The sequence below is a fragment of the Ictalurus punctatus genome, chromosome 22, assembly GCF_001660625.3.
Source record: "Ictalurus punctatus breed USDA103 chromosome 22, Coco_2.0, whole genome shotgun sequence".
Taxonomy (NCBI): Eukaryota; Metazoa; Chordata; class Actinopteri; order Siluriformes; family Ictaluridae; genus Ictalurus; species Ictalurus punctatus.
This window is the reverse complement of record NC_030437.2, coordinates 18988584-19013066: the sequence shown is the minus strand read 5'-3', so window position 1 is coordinate 19013066 and position 24483 is coordinate 18988584. Positions and strand designations below refer to the sequence as shown.

The 24483-nt window shown below is 44.3% G+C and overlaps 1 protein-coding gene across 3 annotated transcripts in view; it reads right to left on the bottom strand.

Annotated features, from left to right (window-relative positions):
• Positions 1–603: 603 nt before the first annotated feature.
• Positions 604–24483, bottom strand: part of tet3 (tet methylcytosine dioxygenase 3) — a 35208-nt gene continuing 11328 nt past the window's right edge. The window contains exons 3-12 of one of the 3 annotated variants that reach the window (XM_017451503.3): positions 20233–21122; positions 15663–18555; positions 14001–14091; positions 11525–11618; positions 7717–7925; positions 7199–7349; positions 6841–6930; positions 6488–6625; positions 5774–6101; positions 604–5611 (exon numbers count right to left, since the gene is read on the bottom strand). In XM_017451503.3, coding sequence (XP_017306992.1) covers positions 3933–5611; positions 5774–6101; positions 6488–6625; positions 6841–6930; positions 7199–7349; positions 7717–7925; positions 11525–11618; positions 14001–14091; positions 15663–18507 — 5625 coding nt within the window. In that variant the 5' untranslated portion in view covers positions 18508–18555; positions 20233–21122 and the 3' untranslated portion in view covers positions 604–3932. The remainder of the gene's footprint in view (positions 5612–5773; positions 6102–6487; positions 6626–6840; positions 6931–7198; positions 7350–7716; positions 7926–11524; positions 11619–14000; positions 14092–15662; positions 18556–20232; positions 21123–24483) is intronic. The other 2 variants (XM_053674547.1, XM_017451502.3) reach the window with 2 other exon arrangements.

The following is a 24483-nucleotide window of genomic DNA, read 5'->3' as shown; positions in this document are numbered from 1 at the left end:
CATTCGCTGTCGTCGTCATGACATTTGGAAGTCCACATTTGCACTAAGTGTAAAGGTATTTATAAGACAGTGAAATGAACTCGCTCCCTGGGGAGATACATGCCATGGATCAAATTGAGATGATTGGCAGTGTACACCAGGAAATATGTTAAACGTAACGCTGTAATTCATCATCGTCCAAACACCGATCGAGTTCGCATTCGCTTCTCTGCATCGGATGTTCATGTCGGATCGTATTACCGATCGGTGACGGTGTCGCTTTGCGCCGTATTACGGTCGATCTCACCTACGTTACGAGTTATGATGCAGCTGAAATTCTACAAACAAACTCTCAGTGTACTCTTAATTTTGTTGAAGTTCTTGGTGTAAAAAAAAAAAGAGAGAAAAAAATCCTTCCTACTATAAGCTGGAGATTAATAGATAAAGTACAATACGCAGTGAGTAATTATAAGGTCATTCGGGACGGAACATACACCAGGTGCTCCGGCGGCCGTCGGAGGTGGAACCGGTAGGTATTCGCGACAGCTAGCTAGAGTCATAATTAGCGTTGTGTCTTTTATCGTCGTTACAAATTCGCAAGCAAGATGGGATTATGAACCAATACAAGAAGGCAAAGTTACTTTTATTTATTTCATTTTTTTTTTTTTTTTTAACTTTTAAAGAACATAAAACAGTATTGTGGGTTTTTAACCACATACACTATGTATTCACATAATACACCAAACAGCTACAAGGAGAGACCAAACAAAAGAAAAACTTTTTTTTTTTCCTTTTTTTTCTTCTTTTTCTTAAAACATACTGCATACTTGACATGGAAACAATAGAACCAATAACAATCTTTTAACTAATAGGAATGTAGCTGCCAGTTATTTGTTTTTTGTTTTTTTTTTGTTGTCGTTGTCATTATTTAATAAGTAAAACTGGGCATGATCATGATTTTGATGCTGAGTGCTGAGAAGATGGGGACAAAAAGCATTTGATCTTGAGTGTGTTCGTGTGAGATGGGAAGGAAGGAAGGAAGGAATGCCTGGGTAATAATCAAGAGAATGGGGGGAGAAAAAAAAAAAAAAAAAAAGAAAAAAAAAGGTTAACAGTCTATTCATCTCCATAGCGTACAAGTTTAAATTTTCTACCTGTATAATATCATTGATTCTAAGTATCTGCTTCAAGTACCATTTTGGGATTAGGTTTAAGGGGGGGGAAGAGAGAGAGAGAGAGAGAGAGAGAGAGAGAGAGAGAGAGAGAGAGAGAGAGAGAGAACTGCCAAAATATCCGAGTGCTTTTGAAATCATGATCATCGTAAGCATCATTCAATATGACTGAGGAAAATCTGAAAACGCAGTCAGCACCATCGACGTTTCCTATACATTTAAACCCGAAACAATGGCTCATATAAATATTTTTTTTTTTTGAAAACAACATAGCTTTTTTGCTATGCTCTGCATTTCTACAGTGACCTCTACAGGTAGCACCATGGTTAAAAATCGAACGTCTGTCAAATATGAAATCAAGTGGCTTCAAGAAAACACAAACCTGAAACACAACCATCTAAAGAGTTTCGCACCTTAAGAAGAAATTACACGTATGAAACTTGCTATGGTGTAAAATCACATGTCCTATCGAAAATCAGTGCAAAAAAAAATGCACAGCCTTTCATTTGAACGAGGGCTTTTAAATATGAAATTCATTTGATTTTTTTTTTGGTGTTGTTGTTGAATTTTTTTAAGCTCAAACCACATGTCTGACCGAATGTTGTACGGGATTCTAGCGATATCATGTCACGTGATGATATACCGTGTGAAAACCTCCCAACTGCATCGCTGTAGGTTTCGTTCTCAAGTCTGTCTGGGCCACGTGTTGAAACAGGAAGCTGCTATAGGTGCTTGTTCAGAGGTATCGGTCTAAGTACAGTACTTCTTAAAAAGAAAAAAGAAAAAAAAAAAACAATATTTAAAGAACAGCAGTATACTAAGTACAGAGGATACACAGCAGGGCCCGTAAGTGTCAGAGAAAGAGTACTGACCAGGACCAGCTTTCTTCTAGTATCGAGGGCTTAACATGCTGACGGCTAAAAAACCCGAAAAAAAAGAATCGTTCATGATTTTATTCCTCACCAGTTAAATAAATCTTACCTAAATATTTAATTATTTACATTTCTATCTCTCCCAATAAAATTCCGTTAAAAAAAAAAAAAATTAGGATTCAAGTTGTCAATATTCCATTATCGTCATTTTTTTTTCTCCTTAAAATCAAGATTAAAAGTGCTTTTATAAAATCTTATTCTTCTATTTACAAATCGTTTAAAATGAAACAAACAAACAAAAAAAAACAATTACAGCAAGCACAATAACAATAATCGACATAGTCATTATAATGTAATAAATAATAATCATTAAAAAAAAAAAAAAAAAAAAAACGTAGGTAAGTATGCGGATGTAGGTAGGCTGAAGACCTACGGTCTCTAGAGCCCGTGTATTAGTAGCATGTTGTGACTGGGTACAACGTCTCAACATGAGGTAAAGAGCTAGCGGACAGCGTCAAAAGCACCAGGCTGTCTGTGATCTGTAAGCACCAAGAAGCCTACTGCCTTTTGTAAACCAACTGCAGCCCTTCAGCTCTCCCCAAAATTTACACATGAACAGAAGCACCTAAATTCTTGGTGTTATGGGGAGATCAGCTGTCGGGGCCAAAGCAGACAAAGAGGCATGGAAAGACCAGCGAGTAGCACCAATCCACTTGAATGGTCTCTCTTTCACTGAAGCTTTTAGCCTGTCAAGCTAACAATCTCACATTCGGAGGAGAGTTCTACGACTCCAGCAGGTTAAAATAGCTAAATTTGTGCTGCAGAGCACAGGTCCCACTCTAGGTCGTCTTTAGGGCATCATTAGGGTGGACTAAACCTCAATAGCACCTCGGAGAGAGCATCGACTTACTGCTGTCTCATGGATAGGGATTAGATACTGCACCATGAAGAAATGAGTCAGCACCGTGTGGTTGATGATGAGGATGCCTCAGGCAATGACATCTAATCAGGTCAGCTGACCTTCTCTGCTGTTAAAGAGCACCTTGGTCCGTTGCCGGCCACCGTGACGATGAGGGCAACCAAGGCAGGAAAAAAAGCACCATCGGACCAGGAAAAAGCTCAGCGTTTAAGCGTGGAACTAAGTAGAAAGGCCAGCATCGGTGCCAGGGTTTCTTTCACGGCTTGTTTCGCTTGCACACTCTGGAGAAGGACAATGTTTGTAAGTGGGCTAGGCCCATTCTGTAGTCACAGAGTGTCTTGTGTAGGTCTCAGACGTTTAGCTTGCAGTGATGGTTTTATCAAGGTGCTGTTTTATGAAGAGGTTGACGGGTACAAAGGGGGCGGGGGGCGGGGGGGTGTTTGAAGAAGCAAGATTCATTCAACTTGTTCACACATTCATATCGAACAAGTGAGAATGACGAAGACAAGATTGTTCCTCACGAAGAGAGGAGGAGGGGGAAAAAAATCTTAAAACATTATAAACACATTATAATGACACTGAGGAAAAACAATAGAATTAAAATAAAAAATAGTCATCTTTATAATATAATAACAATACCTGTAATAACATCAACAGTAACGATAGCAATCATAATATTGATAATAGAAATAATATTAGAATCATTAAATTCACTTAGGGAGGGTAAACTATGGAATCCCTTCCATTTTGGAGAGAACAAGAGCACCATGGGCATTCATTTGGGGGACTCCCAAACTGCCACCAAAACATGAGGTAAAAAAAAATTATAATAATAATAATAATAATAATTAAAAAAAATGTCTTTTTATCCACCACCTGTCTGGTTGGTCTGCGATGGGATGGGATACAGAGTAGGGAGAGATACAGGACCATAGAGTGTGAGATTTTTTTCTTTCTTCCATCCTGTACTTCCAATTCCTGCCCGTGAGGTCACATGAAGCAACTGTAGGGCCCTGTGACCCGAGTGAAGGCGTAGGGCGACACTGTGACCATCGTGGTGGTGTGCTGCGTAGGGGCCAGCCGTGTCATCGCTTCCCGTTTGTCCTTGGTCGACTCAGAGGTGGAACTCACTAATCCGTCGGCCCACTTGCGTTTCTTGGCATAAGCTTTCATGTCTTCCTGTGAAAGGCCCAGAAGAGCTGCCTCCTGCTGCCTCTGCCTTGCCCTCTCAGCCAGCAGTTTCATCTTGGCTTCCCACAGTCCCAGTCCATGGCAGGGCTGATTCAAATTCTTATGCTGGTAGAACACCAGGGAGATGCGTGTCGGGTGACTGCGGTCTGGTTTTTTCAAGGGCGTTGTGGCATGTAGCTCCCGTCTGGCACATTCAATGAGAATGGAGCCGTGCGCAGGAGCCACTGCTACTCCTCCAATGTTGGGATCCAGAAAGTTGTGCTCACTGTCCGACCACACCTCCTCCTCTTCGGGCTCTCGTTCACTTTCCACCTCACTATCCCAGCATGCTGCTCCGTTCACATTTTGCAGTGCATCTGGAAACAGACGGCCTTCTGGTGCAGGGGATGGATTGCTTCCTGCTGCAGAGGCACCTCCAGATTTCCATGCCTTCTCCTGGAGGCCCAGGGGAGTGGAGCCTCGGATCTCTGCTGCCTCAGCCAACATCTTGTCTGGGAAAGCCCCAACAGGGGTTCCCGGTCTAAGTCCCCCATGCCTATAACCCAAGGACCCTGGTTGACCCCAAGCCTTGGGCTGTGGACTGGGGGCAGGGCTACCCCAGTGTTGCGGGGTAGCTGGGTGAGGGGAAGGAGCTGGAGATGAATCACGGGAGGCTACTGGAGTACCAGGGTAGGAGCGCCACTGCTGCTGCTGTTGGGCATATTTAGAATGCTGAATTTGGCTATGGTGCTGCTGGTGGAGCCTCTGTTTTTCTGGAGTATACGGTGAATGAGTTGGACCTGGTCTGAGAGTTCTATCCCAGCCCGTGGATGCTAAGCTGCCATTGGGTGTATGCCCCGGCCAGGTGTCGGGTTGTGGGGTGACGCTGGGAGTGACGGGGCAACTTCTGACTTGCCCATCAGTTCTGCCGTCATATAGAGGTACTTCCATAGGCTCCTGCTTGACGATTGGTGTGATACGGTGCATCTGATCCGGAGGTGCAGATGGAGCACGTTTAGGTGGTGCTGGAGACTCAGAAAGCTCAGACTGGTGTAGGTAGCTGTGGTTGGCCATGTTGACTCCTTGTTGGCGGTGGTGATCAGCATGGTTTGGAACCAGCCTGGCCTGAAGACTCTGGATACTGGGTTTCTGTTCGTCTCCAGCAGTCTTGGGACAGATCCCATTATGGCCCATATAACCCAAGACCTCAGGGGGCAAAAGACCTTTCGGAGCATAGTTGTAGTAATTGTAGGGCATCCCTTGGAGTTTTGGTTGGAAGCCATTGATGGGGCTATGTGTAGAAGATTGGCTGTTGGAAGGCAGACTAACTCTTGCATAGGGACCAGGATAGGAAGAGTATGCACCATTCATACTGTAGGGATCAGGACACATTTTGGCGTTCCCACGGGGTGGGTAGCCATCCAAGGCTCCATTGATAGCCTGAAAGTGGTCAACCAATTCTTTTTTGATGGTGGGCTTCACCTCTTGTTTTGGAATTGCTGAAAGGAGACAAATTATGAGACATATGTTTGTTAAAACAGGCACAGGAACCTAAATTTCACGTTTGGGCGCACAATATTGAGTACATCGCCTCTTTGCATATAAAGTACAATGAACATCCTGCCAATTACTATTTATCTGCACATGAGACAGAGCCTCACCTTTATTGCCTTGCAGAGAACCGTCTTTCTCGATCGTCTTTTCCGGTGTTTCCGACAGCTGCTGTTTCTTGTTCTTTTTCTCAGAGGCAGCTTTCTTGGCCTCTAGCCGCCGCTGCCGGCAGGATTTGGCTGGCTCCGGAAGCTTCCGGACCTCCCGTCGGAAATTTCTGAGCACCTGGATCGCCCCGTTCTGCATCTTCAGGCGCTGGTTCTCTTCACTGCCAAACTCGTCCGTCAAAGATATTTTATAAAGCGGAAGCACGTGAAGTTGTTCGTCATCTGGGATTACACCCAATGCCCGATTGTCCTCTTTTGTAAGAGTGCAAACCTGAAAGCAAGAAATTAGGTTATTAGAAATTAGGACCTCCTCGCTTTGTCAGTACTTCATGCCTTGAGCTTGGCAGGATTTTCCCAAGAAATCTTACTATAGAATTGACTTTAAAGGTATTGATTATGCTGACTCTTTTACCGTGGTCTCTCCGAACATTTTTAATATGTTTACCAAACATAAATCTGGGTCTGAATCACAGACTTTTTAATTTTTTTTTAAATATGTATTTGATTTGCTACCAAAAACACCAAAGTACATCAGCTCTTATGTATGATTGGGAAACTGAGGCTCACAAACATAACATGTCAACTCTTATAATACACAGCCAAAGTCCTGACAAACACATATACACACCCACACACCCACACACACACACCGCATACCACAGTGCAGCCATTATGGAGGTTATGTTGGTCTTTGTGGGCATGGGCACAGAAGTCCAAGCATGCAGTGATGCCAGAAAAGGGACGTCCTTCTTTGAGCCCCAGCCGACAGTCAGGTGCTACTTTCTCACTTACACACTGCAGAAAACAATGGAATACACAATTGCTAGAAAACATGTATATTACATTTACGGTATTTGCATGTACATGTTTGCATGCATAGCCTTCTTGTGCTCAGGACAATGGAACAGGCAAAGAACATATTCTTGGTTAAGTTAGAAAAAAAAACAGGAGGGGGCGCCATTATCCTGGGACAATTATTATTTCTGAGAGAAAACTGTGGCAGCTCGTACCTGGTTTTGGTATGCCTGAGGGGCCAGCTTCTTATATACAGGAGCCACTTTAGTGGCCAATTCCTGGAAGTTATCCCTGAGAAGTTCCTCCTGTGAAGTCAGAATGCCATAGCGTATTAGTTTCCAGATGTATTATACATAATATAGTTATGTATTATGTATAATACGACAAAACACCTCTGACTGGCTGTGTCATGGTGGCTGTTTACAATCAGTTTGCATTGAAATATATGCTACGCAACTAGTTGCAGCTCACTTCAGTCCATTATGTTAACAGTATACGATCATAGTAATAAGCTTCGTTTAAAACGATACACAAAGTAAAGGAAACGTTTCTAAATCAGATACAGTCACTAACCTCTTTGGGGTGTTCTCCCTGCAGTCTGAATTTGCGGGGGGTCTTGCTGCGGGCATATTTACACCCGTTAAAGTACATGCTCCAAGAACACCCGAAAGAGAAGGAAGCACCACAGGTCTCGGGGTCTTTTCCCTGGCACGCACAAGTACGACTGCGGAGAACAAAGACGCGTTTCAGTGCACAGTGACTGGACCAAAGGGAATGTGGTGGAGGGCCAGCAGAGTTTAGCAACCAACGGGCTGAAATTGGTATTACAACAGAACTATTATTCAAAACAAGTGAAAGCCAAAATAATACAAAATTTTTTATAAATGATAGAACAGTGCACACTGTAACTCTTAGTTCGACGTATCCTCTAGAGATCATACATAAATATACATAATAGATGTTTAAAGTGCATTTTGTCAGCGAGTACAAGGAATTGCGATTAAATCTCTAAATCGAGGAAATTTCATTCTAGAAGCGGTGTAGAAACGTGCAGGTGAAAGAGGCACGACGTTTTTTTCCCCCTCACTCACTCATCATTGAGGCCACAACGCCGGCTGGTGGGATTGCCGTATTTGGTGAGCGTCTCGGTGACCTCTCGATAAAGTTTATCACCGAGAGACTTTGGGATGCCCTCCCATGACAGGATGACAACGATGATAACGGCGTGGGCACAATGGTGCCCGGCCCGATGGCGCACCAGGCACAACAACTTCTCTTTCTCGCTGCTACGTCGAATCACCTGCAGGGGGCAGACAGGGAGTGAACAAAGAGACCGAGTTATAAGAAGACTCGAGTCATTACAGCAATGTTGTTCAAAATCCATAACAGTTTTTAAAACACCTGCATAAATCACAGAACGATGGATGCTTGGGAAATCTTTTCAAAATGTAGGTGCGAAAATTTAGGGGGGTAAATTTAAAATGTATGTATAGCTGGAATTTACATATTTCTATAAAGCTGCAGCGTCCATTATTAAAAGCGCTATACAAATAAATAAAACCGAGGTGCTACATTCTGTGTCACCCTGTTAGGAGGTAAAAGAAATAAAAATCACCGTGCACAAGCGCTCATCCTGATTAAAATTGTCCATTATGACTGCTAAGGCCAGTTTAAATCCTAGCACATTATATTAGCATATTCTTCGATATGAAGACTGTAGTTTACTGTAAGTAAGGAAAGAAGCACTTTTAGGCTGTCATGTTACCAAGAAACCGCCAGGTAAAATGGTAAACGGACTGCATCTATATACCGCTTTTTAAGCTTAGCAGTTCTACAAAGTGCTTTACACTGTTTTTCATTCACACACACACACTCCACTGGCAGCATGCCATTGGGAGCAACTTGGGGTTCAGTGTCTTGCCAAAGGACACTTTGGCGTGTGGGCCGGGAATGGAACCGCCAACCTTATGATTAGCGAACAACCCGCTCTGACACTGGATGGTCTTTCTGCAATGCTAAATAAACATCTAAGTAAACCTAACCAGAACATCATTTACACACTTTGTAAATCCACCATACAAGTCCCTGTGACGGTTGTTACTATAGATCCAATGACGCATTATTATACAAGCACATTAATATAAATGAAGAAATTTTGCTAACAGCTCGTGTATACTGTGTTCGTTTAGCCATTCAGAGGCGTTTTTATTGCAGAGAATTGAACAGCGTGAACAGAATGAAACTGAGTTTTGGAAGTGTTTGGATCGATTTCTGCTGCTTTCAACTACCGTGCCCCTCAGCATAATTTACCTGTATAAACATACACTATATGGCCAAAACTACGTATACCTGACTGTCACACTCGTATGTGGGCCTTCCCCTGCACAGACCCCCGACCTCAATCCCAGTGAACACCTTTGGGATGAACTGGAACGCTGACCGCAGGCCAGGCAGTCTCGTCCGACATGCCTGGCCTCAATAATGGACATGTTCCAACCAAAATCTACTGGAAAGCCTTCCCAGAAGAGTGGAGGTTATCATGACAGCAATGTAAGGGGAGGGGATAAATCTATAATGAGATGCTCAACCAGCACATGAGTGTGACTGGTCAGGTGTCCGCATACTTTCGGCAGTATCTTGTATGCACCTGAGGTACTATTACACAGGCCTCCACCAATTCACCTATGCAAACAATTTAATGCAAATGATAAAATATGGAAACAGACACTAGCAAAGGATGAAAAAGGACATACCTTTCCACAGCTGTTGCAGCATTTTTATCTTTTTATTATTCTACTTAAACCCGTTAAGTGTTACTGAAGTTTTAATGAAATATGTAAAAATAGTTGATCGTATATTGTTTTCGTATATACAGTATCTCACAAAAGTGAGTACACCCATCACATTTTTGTAAATATTTGATTAATATCTTTTAATGTGACAACACTGAAGGAATGACACTGTGCTACAATGTAAAGTAGTGAGTGTACAGCTTGTGGAACAGTGTAAATTTGCTGTCCCCTCAAAATAACTCAACACACAGCCATTAATGTCTAAACCGCTGGCAACAAAAGTGAGTACACCCCTAAGTAAAAACGTCCAAATTTGGCCCAAAGTGTCAATATTTTGTGTGGCCACCATTATTTTCCAGCACTGCCTTAACCCTGTTGGGCACGGAGTTCACCAGAGCTTCACAGGTTCCACTGGAGTCCTCTTCCACTCCTCCATGATGACAATACGGAGCTGGTGGATGTTAGAGACTTTATGCTCCTGAACCTTCCATTTGAGGATGCCCCACAGATGCTCAATAGGGTTTAGGTCTGGAGACATGCTTGCCCAGTCCATCACTTTCACCCTCAGCTTCTTTAGCAAGGCAGGGGTCGTCTTGGAGGTGTGTTTGGGGTTGTTATCATGCTGGAATACTGCATACTGATCATGCTCTGCTTCAGTATGTCACAGTACATGTTGGCATTCATGGTTTCCTCAATGAACTGTAGCTCCCCAGTGCCGGCAGCACTCATGCAGCCCCAGACCATGACACTCTCACCACCATGCTTGACTGTAGGCAAGACACACTTGTCTTTGTACTCCTCACCTGGTTGCCGCCACACACGCTTGACACCATCTGAACCAAATAAGTTTATCTTGGTCTCATCAGACCACGGGACATGGTTCCAGTAATCCATGTCATTAGTCTGCTTGTCTTCAGCAAACTGTTTGCGGGCTTTCTTGTGCATCATCTTTAGAAGAGGCTTCCTTCTGGGACGACAGCCATGCAGGCCAATTTGATGGAGTGTGCGGCGTATGGTCTGAGCACTGACGGGCTGACCCCCCACCCCTTCAACCTCTGCAGCAATGCTGGCAGCACTCATACGTCTATTTCCCAAACACAACCTCTGGATATGACGCTGAGCACGTGCACTCAACTTCTTCGGTAGACCATGGCGAGGCCTGTTCTGAGTGGAACCTGTCCTGTTAAACCACTGTATGGTCTTGGCCACCATGCTGCAGCTCAGTGTCAGGGTCTTGGCAATCTTCTTATAGCCTAGGCCATCTTTATGTAGCGCAACAATTCTTTTTTTCAGATCCTCAGAGAGTTATTTGCCATGAGGTGCCATGTTGAACTTCCAGTGACCAGTATGAGGGAGTGTGAGAGCGATGACACCAAATTTAACACACCTGCTCCCCATTCACACCTGACACCTTGTAACACTAACAAGTCACATGACACCGGGGAGGGAAAATGGCTAATTGGGCCCAATTTGGACATTTTCACTTAGGGGTGTACTCACTTTTGTTGCCAGAGGTTTAGACATTAATGGCTGTGTGTTGAGTTATTTTGAGGGGACAGCACATTTACACTGTTCCACAAGCTGTACACTCACTACTTTACATTGTAGCAAAGTGTCATTTCTTCGATGTTGCCACATTAAAAGATATGAATCAAATATTTACAAAAATGTGAGGGGTGTACTCACTTTTGTGAGATACATCACTTATACGTAGCAGAGGATTATCCCTGGGTGAACTGTTGCTTCTGACGAATATCACTGAACCATAAACCCATTAGTGAGAGTAAAGAGAGTCGCCTGTGTGCACGTGCTAAGACTGCTGCTTTATAACCTTTGGCCAAATACAACAGGTTGCTACCTCTGACTGATGAACGGTCAGTGATCCTTAAAGAGCAGCCATTTACAGTTATATCAGTTTACATTTGTGACATTTTGGCAGACACCCTTATCCAGAGCGACTTACATTTATCTCGCTTCTACAACTGAGCAGTTGAGAGGGTTAAGGGCCTTGCCCAAGGGTCCAGCAGTGGCAGCTTGGCAGTGCTGGGATTTGAACTCACAACCTTCCAATCAGTAGTCCAACGTCTTAACCACTGAGCAGACTCACCCATTTCGCGATAGGACATCCCTGGGAACTCTTGCCTTCTTTTCCTGTGAATACTACCTTCTCTATACGGATAGCCTCGCCCTTCTCTCCAAACCTGCAGAGGCAAAGACAAAGAAACGGGTTTACTTTCATTCGGACCGCACCGGGGCTGTTTCATAGGTAGCTTCTAGAACGGGATGTCGATCGGGAATTTTAGACAATTAAGCAAATCATACTAATGGTGACAAAAGATTCAGCACTTGGATTGTTCAGCAATTTCCCTCCAAATGGGGCTCTTTAACATTTTTTTTTCCGCGTTGAATGCAAAGGCCTTAACTCTCGACTTTCTGACTATCTTCTGGACTAAAGCTACATGTGGAATTACACAGAAAAAAACAAACGTGCTTTACTGAGCTCTCTGATCCCGGAAGCACTTTACACAAATTCTCTGCTAATATTCGCTTTAGCATTAAAAACACCAGAACTGCATTGCATAGCTGGGGATTTTCCATATATATGTGTCCACATGACTATATGTGATCCGACAAGAGCGTATACAGACATGAGTGTGTTACACGTGTATGCACCTATGTATGCATTATATATATTTATATATATATATATATATATATATATATATATATATATATATATGGAGTACTTGCAGAGCACCCCCACCCCCCAACATGGTCTTTTTGTAAGTCGGAGCATAATGACAGCATCAATAAGGTTTAGCACACACACACACACACACACACACACACACACACACACACACACACTCACACACCATGCATTCATCAACAATCACACACTTCAGCGAAGAAGGATCAAGCTCCATGGGGTGGCCCTAGCTGGGTCAGAGGTCACGTCAGGATCAGCTTAGGGTCCAAAATTTTGAGTTCTTACATCAGTCTCAAAAACAGATGCAACCCCCCATGCCCAACTCCTTTTCCACTTACCCCTTTGGCCTTTTGGGGTGTAGCGTGAATCAGCTCTGTACTAAGATTAATACACCCTCAAAGTGAACACTCACTCTCACTTCTGTTTTACTAAATAAATACCATCATTCCTCCTACTCTCTCTCTCTCTCTCTCTCTCTCTCTCTCTCGTCTGGATCTGTTGATGGTGATTATTTCTTCTTTACTCCCATTGCATTATGGGTCAGGGATTCCCTAGGGATGGGATCACAGAGAAGCTGCAGAAGGGAGGAGGGGAGGGCAACAGAGAGCGAGATGAGGAAGCGAGGACAAGAAATGAAGCAGAGCAAATAGAAATGGAGAGGAGAGATTTTTATCCACAGCTGTGCAAGAGTCTCGTGCCAGGATCTTCTAGCTACAGCTCTCTTATAATGCTCAGTGAAAAGAAAAAAAAGAAGAAGAAAAAAAAATAACAACCAGGCACAAGGGGAACTACTAAAACAAATGATACACATACAGGAACCGTTTCCCCCTTGTTTAAAGTTCGGTAGATTCCAATAGATTGAACAGCTGAGCTTGAAGTCAGGTCTTCGTCTTCACTTGCGCATGACTTCTGAGTTTCTGTTCAGCTATAATGCACTTCTCTATACAGCTTTCATTATTAATGAGGTTTCTGGGTTGGCAGTAGGTGTTGCCTCACAAAAAGCCAGTGTCTAAGGACTGAAAAAGTTAGTAGGATATAGAACTAGGAAATATCTGAAACTGACCGGATCTCATCTCATAAGATGCAATTAAAGAGTTCTGTTGGATCACATCCATCAATTTCAGACCAATTACAGGCACAAATACAAATTTAGATCACGCAATAAATCAGTTATTAAAAAAGAAAAAAAAAATCGATTAGCAAAATGTCAAATGCTGGAATTGAAATTAAAGTGAACCGAAGCGTGTCGTACAGTAATTAAATACGGAGGTTATAGTTTACAGGGTGTCCCGAAAGTCTTCGTACACTGGGGAAATTATCATGAAATGTCTTCCGAAATTTAGTTTCATACTTAGTTTATATTTGGTATATTTTAAGAATTTGACAAAAGAAGAACTCGTTTTCACGGCCGGATCGGGAAGCTGTTGCGATGGACTTCAACAGGAAATGTGGCGAGCGCATCACACGCCACACTGTTGCGAAACGTATTAACAATTTCAAAAAGACGGGAAGTGTTCCGGACCAACTATGAAGAAGTGGACGTCCACCAACCAACATGGTCCTGGCAAGCATCCCCTATGTCTGGAGACTTTTTGGACACCCTGTAGATCAGGTGCTAAATATTTATACGACTTTTTTTTTTTTATTTATGAAACAAAAAAGTAAATCTAGACTAATCTTAATAATAGCAAGAGAGTAGAGCTCTTAATATCCTTTCTCAGTATCCATTTCATGTATATGACACTTTATTCATAATACATAAACATTAATGCCAGCTGAATCACTGATATCATGTTCACCCACTGATGGAGAGACAAAAGGGACACCAGGAAGGGCATATCAGTGTTACTGGGGCTAGACTAGAGTTTCTCACCTGTTCTCCATGAGCTCTCTTACTGAAGCCACAGTTGGCCCCGATCCCAAATGATTGTAGTATGGGCCTTCATCTTTCTCTATGATGTGCTCTGGGGAAACAGAGATGAGTTGAAGAGAGAGTGAGTGAGAAGGACCAGTCAAAACAAACTACCTTCATCAGGATTATTTATTTATTTGTTTGTTTGTTTTGGCCTTCATTTACTCATGTATACACTTTATACACTCTATATTCAGCCAACTGTATTATAGCAGATGAGAGTGAAGAGCATACTAGACACACCCTAATGTCAATGAAGCATTAATGTTGTGTTTGGCAGGGAGCACTCAAGGAGTGAGTCATTGTGTGTATGTGTATGTGTGTGTGTGTGTGCGTGCGCGTATGAGAGTGGACATTGTCTGGAGCAGAGGGGATTTAAGGTCACATTCTAATTTGGGTGTTAGTAGTAATAGAGGTGGGGCCAGCTGGAGGAAGTGACATAGAGAAATGAAAGAGAAATGTGTGAGGCAGGATAAACCTTTGGGATGGTTGGATGGATGGATAGATAGATAGATAGATAGATAGATAGATAGAGTTTAATAGCTCAGAATATGATCCATTAGCATGTGTGTATGGGTATATAGTATCTGATTACACTCTTTTTTCCCTCTGTGCTCTTGGCAGTGGAGTGGTGTGTGTGTAGTGGTTTTACTAGGGAGCTTGGTTGCTGGGTGACCTTAGTTCCTGGTGACAGTAATAAGCCAACAAGCATTCAGCTACAGTCAGTCTCGCACATTCTCATTTCCTGACAGGATACATACGAATAAGCAACCATACGACCTTTCTTAGAACCTACACAGAAGAGAGGATGAGTATGTACATAAGCTATATCCTTTCACTGGTGTAATGTCTAATCACTGTGCACAGAGCATCAGATGATGCACGCTCACAGTTTATTTATCTTCATGTCCACAGCTCCCATGAGTAGAGAAGACGCCTTTATTGGTCACATATACGTTACAGCACAGTGAAATTCTGTTTTTCCGCATATCCTGGCTTGTTAGGACGTCGACGTCAAAGCACAGGGTGAGTTATGATACAGCACCCCTGGAGCAGAGAGGGTTGAGGTATTTTGCTCAAGAGCCCAACAGTGGCAGCTTGGCGGTGCTGGGGCTTGAACCCCCGACCTTCCAATCAGTAACCCAGAGTCATGTACCCAGTAAGGCTGCTTTGACAGAATTAGAGACAGAATTACTTGTGGAGCTCAGGACCGTCTGGCCCCCCCCTGGTCTAATATGACACAATGGACCCCTTCTCTAAGGCTATTGCCCCCCCCCCCCCCCACCCCCCCAAGAAGCATGCGTTCAAAGACATGGAACAGCACTACATAGACAAACGTGCCAAGGCACAACTGATGCAGGACCTTGAAAGACATTTAAAGCAACAAGTGTACAGTCTGAATGATTTCATACTTCTAGGACTTGATAGCAATCATGGTAATGTATTTTGTGATAAAGATGTTTTTTAATCAATGAATTCTTTTCTAGTATTTTAGTTTCAAATACACTTTAGCTGAGAATCAGGGCCTGAAGAACGGTAATTAACTGTTTCAGTTGCACTGCAAAATAGGACAGAACCATGATGAGGAGTTAAACCTAGAAACCCAGGATCTAGGATACTCACCCACACATTCACAGGCGGGGAACTCTGTTTGAGCAGTCTTTACAGGTGTGTCCAGAAGGCTCTTAGTTGGGGTATCTAAGTAGCGTAGTGGAGACTCCAGAAAACCTTTTAGTGAAGGGGATGAGGGAAAACTCTCTTTTGTGGGCGTTTCTAGATTCTCCCCTGCAGTGGAGAAATTTCCAGTGGTGGAAAGCACAGTTACACCACCTGATGATTCAATCTTCATGCGTTTGTTTGGAGGAGAGCAGGTCGTGGTGAAGGGGTTTACAAGGATTTTGTGACGTTGCTGCTGCAAATAAGCCTCCGTTGCCAGGGCCAATAGCTGATCTGAGGGCTTAGCATCTATTTCACACTCTTCAACTTCTTGTTTGATGGTAGAAAGCTGGTTGTAGGACATGGATGACTTCTCATTCTCTCCCTCAGCCCGCTTCGGGCTGGGTTCAGGCTCGGTTGTTGGGACAGGAAGGTTGTTGAATTTTTCTATGGATGGCGACTGGGGTCTGGCTTGTCCTGAGTTAGAATTTGGGTGTGACTCAGTTACAACACAAGGAGCAAGGCCCTGATCTGGAGCATCTGTGACAGGGGCAGATGTGTCCCCGAATTCTTCCTCAAACTGACGAATCAGCTCCTCGAATTTTGGATCCAGGGAATTGAGACCACATAGAGGTGGAGTGGACTGAGATGTGGTCGTCTGACTTGGGGAAGTGGTGGCAAGGGCACCCTCAGCTATAGTGGTGGGGTCTGAGCTAGTCAGTCCATCCTCGGCAGGGGGCACAGGTACATCAAGAGGGCTAGAAGCTAGGGGGGTGATTCCAGAGATGGGGATAGTACTGCTGTTCAAACTTGATTCCTGAGATTGGGCTGGAGTTGCTTGGCTTGCTACCACCTGAGAGGAGTTATATGGGGGTAGACAGGGAGGAAGTGCAGCCTCCATGACAGGTAGAAATGGGGTAAGTTGGGATGGGGATGGTATACTCACTGACACGCCTGATTTCTGGATTGCGATCTGACTCTGTGGGAGAAAGGTAGGCTGAGAAGCCTTTTGCTTGGGCTTTTTAATAACGATCTGTTTAGGTTTAGGAAGAGGTGGGCCCAATGAACCAAGCAGTCCACCCACAGGCTGTTTGAGGAGAGGAGAACTCTGTGTGTTCTTTTTCTTCTTGGGTTCCCTGGGTTCCTGTTTGATGTTTAGAGCAGTCTCTGGTGTAGACTGTGGCCACCATTTGCGGAGAGTCTGGCATGTCATCGATGCTCGCAGATCAAAAGGTTGAGGACCAGAAAAGAGGTTACGTTTATGATGAAGGTGCTGTTGCAGTGCTGCCTGAGTTGAGTACCTAATAGACTGAGAAATCTGCTGGCCTTGAAACTGCTGCTGACTATTTATCATCCTATACTGGCCCATTGCTGCACCCATCTCACCTGGGTAGTCCCCATTGTTGACCTCCTGTTTGACATGAGGCATCACCGGGTGGTTGTCCTTCAAATTTTGAGGTGGGGCAGGAAACTTGAAGGTAGTACTAATGTACTTTCCACTGCTGTCTCCCAGAAGCTGTTTCAGTTCAGACATTGGGTCACTGCTGCCATGGGATGGGTGTGGAAAACAAGCCTGAGTTTCAGAATTCAACATCCATGGATTCCTAGGAGAGCTTTTCTCACAGCTTGTTCCAGTGTTCTGTTGCCACTGGTGGGGCGATGGACTAGGGGTGGATGGGTGTGAGGTTGAAAAGGGGGAGTTGGATGACCTGTATTGGGAGGAGTGATGAGCAGGACCCTGTGACTCAGGCCTGTGTTGCTCCCACGAAGCAGAGTTCTGCTGAGGGAAATGACCAGAGGTGTTAGTTTGGGGTATACTGGAAGCAGATGATGATGACGAAAGGGACCCAGGTGATGAAGAAATCAATCGCAGACCATCTTGAGTTTGAGAGGGGGGCTGAGGTGAAGCATGGTGGTTGGAGTTTCCAAATGTTGAATCGCCCACAGGCCCACCAGTGCCAGATAGTTGGGTCAGTGCCTCAATGGCAATAGCTGTCTGTAGGCTGACATTTCTCTCTTTAGCGATGGACAGCACACTAGGAGAACAGGGAATAGGTGGTAGGGGGACATAAGGTCTTGGGACTGGAGGCTGGTTAACAGGGTTCTGTGACTGTGGTTCTGATCCACAAGAGTTGTTTGCACCATTGGATTGAGGTTGTGGCTGAGACTGATAGTGTTGTTGCTCTGTCTGAGAAGCACCTGATAACTTGCAAAAACCCTTTTCCTGGGCATTGCCTGCCATTTTAATCTTCTTCTCCAGCCACTCAAGGTAATCAGGACAGTCAGGTCCTTCACAGTCACAGTTTGGTGGCTTGTGACCATGACGGGCTTGATTTAAAGCCATCTGGAGGGTGTTAAGATCCTCTGAAGTGCAGTGCTGATCATCACCACTCCATGTTTTTTGCTTATCCCCATTCCCTCGACTAGCCATTTCTTGGTTGAATTTCTCATACAGCTGCGTATTAGGGTTATGAGAAGATTGAGGAACACTGCAAGGGGGTAGGGAACCTGCACTAGCTGAGAAGGCCACCAGAGTTCTAGCATTCTCCATGTCTACACTGTTCCCCAAGCTACTTGTGTTCTGGTCACTCCAGCCTGCCTCATGCTGCTGGGGGGTAGAGTCTCCTTTCTGATTCCCCGGCCCCCATCCCTGTGTCTGGGGAAGACATGTTAATGTTTCCTGGTGCTGGTGGCTAAGCTTTGCCAAAGCTCCACCTTCAAGACCATTTGTTTCTTCTCCATGCCGACTCAGCCCATTGGACAGCTCCTGGTTCAACACGCCTTTCTCCAGGCATCCATGGTCAATTTCCATCTGGCCACTTCTGCTGGGGCCATCCACTGAACCCACCACTGAAACAGTCTGCAAGGAACATAAAGAGATCAACACATTAGAGGACTCAAATCTGCTAAACGGTTATTATACACGCACGCAGCTTTGAAATCCAAAGCTAATTTGCTCATTCGATATACTCAACCTTTGCCCTAATACTATGAACTTGTACACAATATAATTCTACAACTACAACTACCACCAGGTTTCCAAACTAATCCACACCTTTCTTAATCTCACACCAGCAATAACATGCCATAAATCTTGAATATCTCCTTACACACAGATCCTAATGTCTCTCTCAAAGAAAGAAGTCCAATAATTAAAGGTATCTTACATGAAATAATAGCATTTTGTTGATTATGTAGGTACCTGGTTTTATTTAATTCATTCATTCGTTCATTTATCTATTTGCTCTGACAGTTTCCGAATGTTTGGTGAGCAGTTTCTCAGCTCGCACAACTTGGCCCACATTTAATACAACCAAGTACAAGCAAAAAATGTCAATTCTATAAAAATTAAAGGTAAAAAAAACTAAACGTTACTATTTACAAATTCAGGTACGATTAGACATATTATTCGGTGTCCAAATGATCTACGGTAATCGATGGTAAACATTTACACATGTTTAACATCTAGATATTATTTACCATGGAAAATGTTGCCCATCTCTATATAGTAAGTATGCTATAGACGGTCAAAACTCAATGCTACAGTATGTAGCATTCTGTCTTTGGAAATATTCTGTCACGGTACAAGATGAATGACTTGGAGAACGATTATGAGAACGCAAGACTATATGTTCACTATATTGAAATAAAGGACAGTTTTTTAACATGAATTTCATTTCTCCTTCTATATATGGTGTCTACTTAGGTTCCCATAGGGGCATGTGACCACGGGGTTGCCGCTGTCTGTGTACGCGAGTTTCTGTGTGCGTTTTCAGAAACGCGTGACAGACCGAAAGCATGTTTTACAGGCCGAAAACCCCAAACCCCAACCGGTCACGAGTCCGTGGAGCTTTTGAAACAGCCAAACCACACTTGTCTTACAACAGACGAGTTTTTCCTCTTTTTGAGCAAAGCAATGAAGAGAAACACACCGTCAGCAGCTAAGAATAAAAAAAAAAAACATAGCTAGCGTAAACGTTCCACTCCTTTCCATTCACATCCATAAAAACACCCTTAGACACACACACACATACACACACAACCGGTGTAGTTCTTCCACTCTGACAATGTTATGCTACCAAAACATTAACACGCCCAACCAGAACGGGCTGCCAAACTAGTTTTATCTGACACACGTGTTTATGTAATAGAGAGAGCCCTTTAAATACAACGTGCCTGAGACGAGCCCTGGCATAGAGCCATATCATTGGTCTCTCAACACACACACACACACACACACACACACACACACACCTATACGCTTGCGCGCAAACGCACAGCAGATGCCCAGAGAGGATGACAGCACAAAGCAGAAAGGAGACCGGCATGGAGGGGGGGAGTGAAGGGGGGGGGACAGGGAACGGGGGGGGGACGCCTGAGAGCAGACAGCTGGACACATATCCACACGGACAAACACACACTGCAAACACAAATACATAACCCCCCAGGCTGGTGCCATCACAACAACAATACAAGGACAAATAAAAATAAATAAATAAAAAGACAACTGAATAAAAGAAGACAGGGGTGTACTTACATTGTGCGTGTATGAGTGTGTGTGTCCTGATAGAGCAGAAGCAGAGACAATGGACGGCGGAGTGGACGGCAAAACGCATGGAACGTAGCGGGTAGTGAATCTTTTCTTCCTTTCTAGTTCTCCCGTTTCCCTCGCCGTCTCAGTGCGGCATACACACGCACACGCGAGCGCAGACACACACACACACACCCGTACACACACCTCCCCCACACACACGCACACACATGCACACACACGCTTGTTCTCTCAATCTCTCTTCCTCCAGCCTCCGCCGCTGCTGCAATCGCTCTCTCTCTCTCTCTCTCTCTCTCGCTCTCTCTCTCTCCTTTTCCTTCTCACATCATGTCCCTCTGCTCTTCTCGTTCCCTTTCTCTATATTCCCTTTTTCACGTTCACGGTCTGCTTCGTCTTAAACCCCTCCTCTCTCTTTCTCTCTCTCTCTCTCTGTTTGTTACTCTATCGCTCTGCTCTCCCTCCCTCGCTCGCTCCGCTCTCGCTCCTGTTTCTCCTCCCCCCCTCCTCTTTTCAGCTTGCGCAGTGCGAGAGAGGCCATTATCTGACTCGCACTGGGCACGTACTATGGAATGGAGGAGAGCACCGTGAACGGGGGGGATGAACGCTAGCAGCAACCGCAACGGACAGAAAGAGAGAGAATGAGATGCAGAGATGAACACAGCAGCATTTTTTATTTTTGTTTACATTTTTTTTTTTTAAACACCGATTTTAAGCTTGCGCTCCCCTGAAAGAGGACAGGAAAGCTAAAAAGAACAAGCTGTGCTTTCGATATCTGAAGTTTCGAAGTCTTGCAGCTGATTCGCCCGAGTCTCGTACTGCTCGACAACATGGAGGCTGCAGCTGTTCAGTCTTCGAGCCCAGGAAGCTGTCATCTGCTAAAAATAATACAGAATAACGCTTAATACAATCGAGCGGCTCGAACCGTTCCCTTCGTTTCACAGTACACGTTGATGCATACTTTTATATTCGCTCGCCTTGTATAGAGCGGCGTTCGGCGGCCGCCCTTCGATAATACGCTTTGCTCTTACAACGCCACTCGTTGCTTATTTCTCATCGTATCTTCTCATCATGTCTGGGGTTTTGTGTGTGTGTGTGTGTGTGTGTGTGTGTGTGTGTGCGTCTGTGTCTCCTATCTAGTTTCACTAGGCATAAGCCGAATAATTGTACGGGCACTGTAGAGAAATCATTTCAAGATTGTTGTCCGCCCGAAGCAGGACGAGATGTCCGAAGCTTTCATCTGCCATGGTACGTATTCAAGTTTGGGAAATCGTGGATGAGAACGGCCCAAAGCACGAGATACAGGACACACGGGGTGCAGAGCTAGGCAATGACCTAACTGGAACAAACAAGATAATGTAGATAATGACAGGTCAGGAATCGGGGGGGGAAAAAAAAAAAAACAGAACAGTAGGAATAAAAATAAAGCACGACAATCACGCTTATTCACAAAATAGACTGTTCCGCTGAGATGTGTTTCCTCCAACATGAAATGAAGGAGGGAGAAGAACCGGAAAGATGACAGAGGGACGCATCAGAGAAGAGACATGAACAGTGTGAGAAACACGGGACGCATGCTTTGTTACTTCAAATCATGACGATTTGCCTGATCCTGCCTTCGAAATCTTCCCTGTTTAGTGCTCAGCCAGTTCCTACTCTCCCAGTCAGAGTAAAATCTTCCCCTCTTTCTCGTTCCTCCACCCCGCTAGCTGCCTGCCCATAGCTGCTCAGCTGTTTCCTCCTTCAATGGCTCTTTCATCTCTTTTTCACATTCGCTCTCTCCCTCCACTGCTAGCTGAATCTCAGAGTCTCTACAAACCCATGGCTCCAGAGAAGAACGCAAAATCGCAGGCGATAGCAAATCGCTTGGACTGGATTAGCCCCAAACAACCTCTCGCTAATCTGTTCCCTTTCCTAAACAACCGATCACCAGTTCCGTCATTTTCCTGACGCACTCGCTTTTTTTTTTTTTTGCTTCTCCACAGTGCCGTATGAGATGGATGGAGAGTCTCCCGTCGTGCTCTTTCACTCTCCGGTCCCGTCAGTCCAATCAGCACGGCCGACACTGGCACGCACGCCGCAGAGGCTAGGCGACTCAAAACATGCACACGCTCGCACACATGGGCGGAAGCCAAAGAGCAGAGGTAAAACTGCTCAGTCACCGGCAGTGGGTGAGGAGCGAGAGCACGAGGAAAGAGAGAGAGAGAGAGAGAGAGAGTGTGCATGACATCACTGTTACATCATCAGAATTCCTCCACCACTCCCCCAAAGTGGGTACAAGTGGGGTAGACAGATGTGTCATACCACACAACATGAAGGTCTCTACCCCGCCTTATTCACCCGCCCACCGCTCTGATTACTTCATCCTTTTCCTTTTTAATCTCACCCCGAGTGGTGCGGCGCTCCTTTTACAGTCAGTAAAACTGTGAATTCTTTCTCCGGCTCGCAGCTAATCAAACGTAAACGAGGGATAACGCGCGGGGACCCCCACTTCTCAGAAAGGACCTCATACGACACTTACGAGATGAGAAATCCAACCCAGTGCTTCAATCAAATGTTCCTACCAAACACAGCACAACCAATTTCACGGAACACAACCCAGCAGCTCTAAACCAGTAACAACTCATTACACATTAACCAAACACAATGTCATACTCCAACCCAATACAAAACAAATGTGCCAATCCCAAACCTTTAATCCAATCTCAAACTGACTTTTCTACCGAATGCTCTGCTTCAACCTAGAGCACCAGTGCTCTATTTTAAAATGTCAGCCCAAGTTCTAATAATACAACACAATACGCCCACCCAATATTCTAATCCTGCGGACAAAACTACAGTCACACAGTATGCATCCACATACTCCACTGTACATCTACACCATTACATAGTCTCTCGCCTATTATTTTGGAAGTAGCACAAGATATCCCGCCCCGTGGCTGTCAAATCACCAAACCCGAAACACTTCAGTCAGATAAGCATTACACAGAGGACACAAGTGGTAAAACAACCATTAGGAAAAGCGCCCAAGGAACAGTGGCTCTATGTGTTGTCCTTGGTTAAGGTTATCTTCCATACTAGTCATGCTCTGAAAAGAACAGGATCTCCCTGTTCTGTCACAATGTTTAAACTCACAGCTTGTCAGTTAAACGCTTGGTCTGATTTCTGCATCAGTGGCTTAGTTGGTTCCTTTCGGACGAAAACCGATGTGCCAGATTATGAAGTACTTCATTTCAAAGACCAGACATTTTCACCGAAAGTATGTGTAAGTAATAAAAGCCACGTAAACAAGCTTGGGTAGATGGCATTTTCCATCAAGCACACTGGCAACCAGTTAAGCAGTGATCTGAAAGCATTTATGTAAAAGCATTACTTAAAGTAGAAGAAAAACAAAAGCAAACAAACAAGCAAAAAGGCCAGGTACTTCCCAGTCGTTTCCTGTTAATACAGGGACTGTTTTGGATTTTTAGAAACTGCAGTTCACCGAAATCTACCCTGAACAACTGGAAATACAAGACAATATAAAACAGAAGCGTCGCCCTGAAGTTTACGGAACAAAATGGCTTCTGTGTCAATAAAACACAGAAAGTCCTGTCACTTCCTCGAAAAAAAAAAAAACAACAAAAAAAAAAACACCTAGAAGTGACATTTGCATTTCCTCTAAACAACTGGCAGTAGCAGATAGATTTGAAGAAGTGACTGCTGAACAATTCATGGGTGTTTAGCTCATTCTGATCATTTTTTCGAGTACGCACGGGGGAAATTAAACCGAGTGACAACACGCTGCCATGTAGTCTGAATGTCTAAAGATTTTATTTAAGGCACAGTTCTGGAATGGGATTGCCCAACTGATCAAACCTGACAGAACGCCGCGATTTATTTAAGACTTTGTAGTTGCTGAACAGTTCTTAGAATAACGCTTTAGGCTCGACTGTCACTTTTAATGCCCACGGGGCAAGAAAAAGAAGAAGAAAAATAAAAAATAAAAAAAGTCTAAAAGTACACGACTCACCTGTGAATTTCTCCCCGAACAAGTCCGAAAATAAGGTTTAAAAAACGAACGTACAGGACAGAACATCCCTTTAAATTACAAGACACCGACCGACAAGCTAGCCACGGACCCCGGGTCACGAGATGCCGTTACGTTACGTCATCGAGGGCGTGAGACTTCGTGCGTACACGAGCAAAACACACGTACGCGCAAAACAAAACAAGTGTAACGCGACGCGATAAGACGAG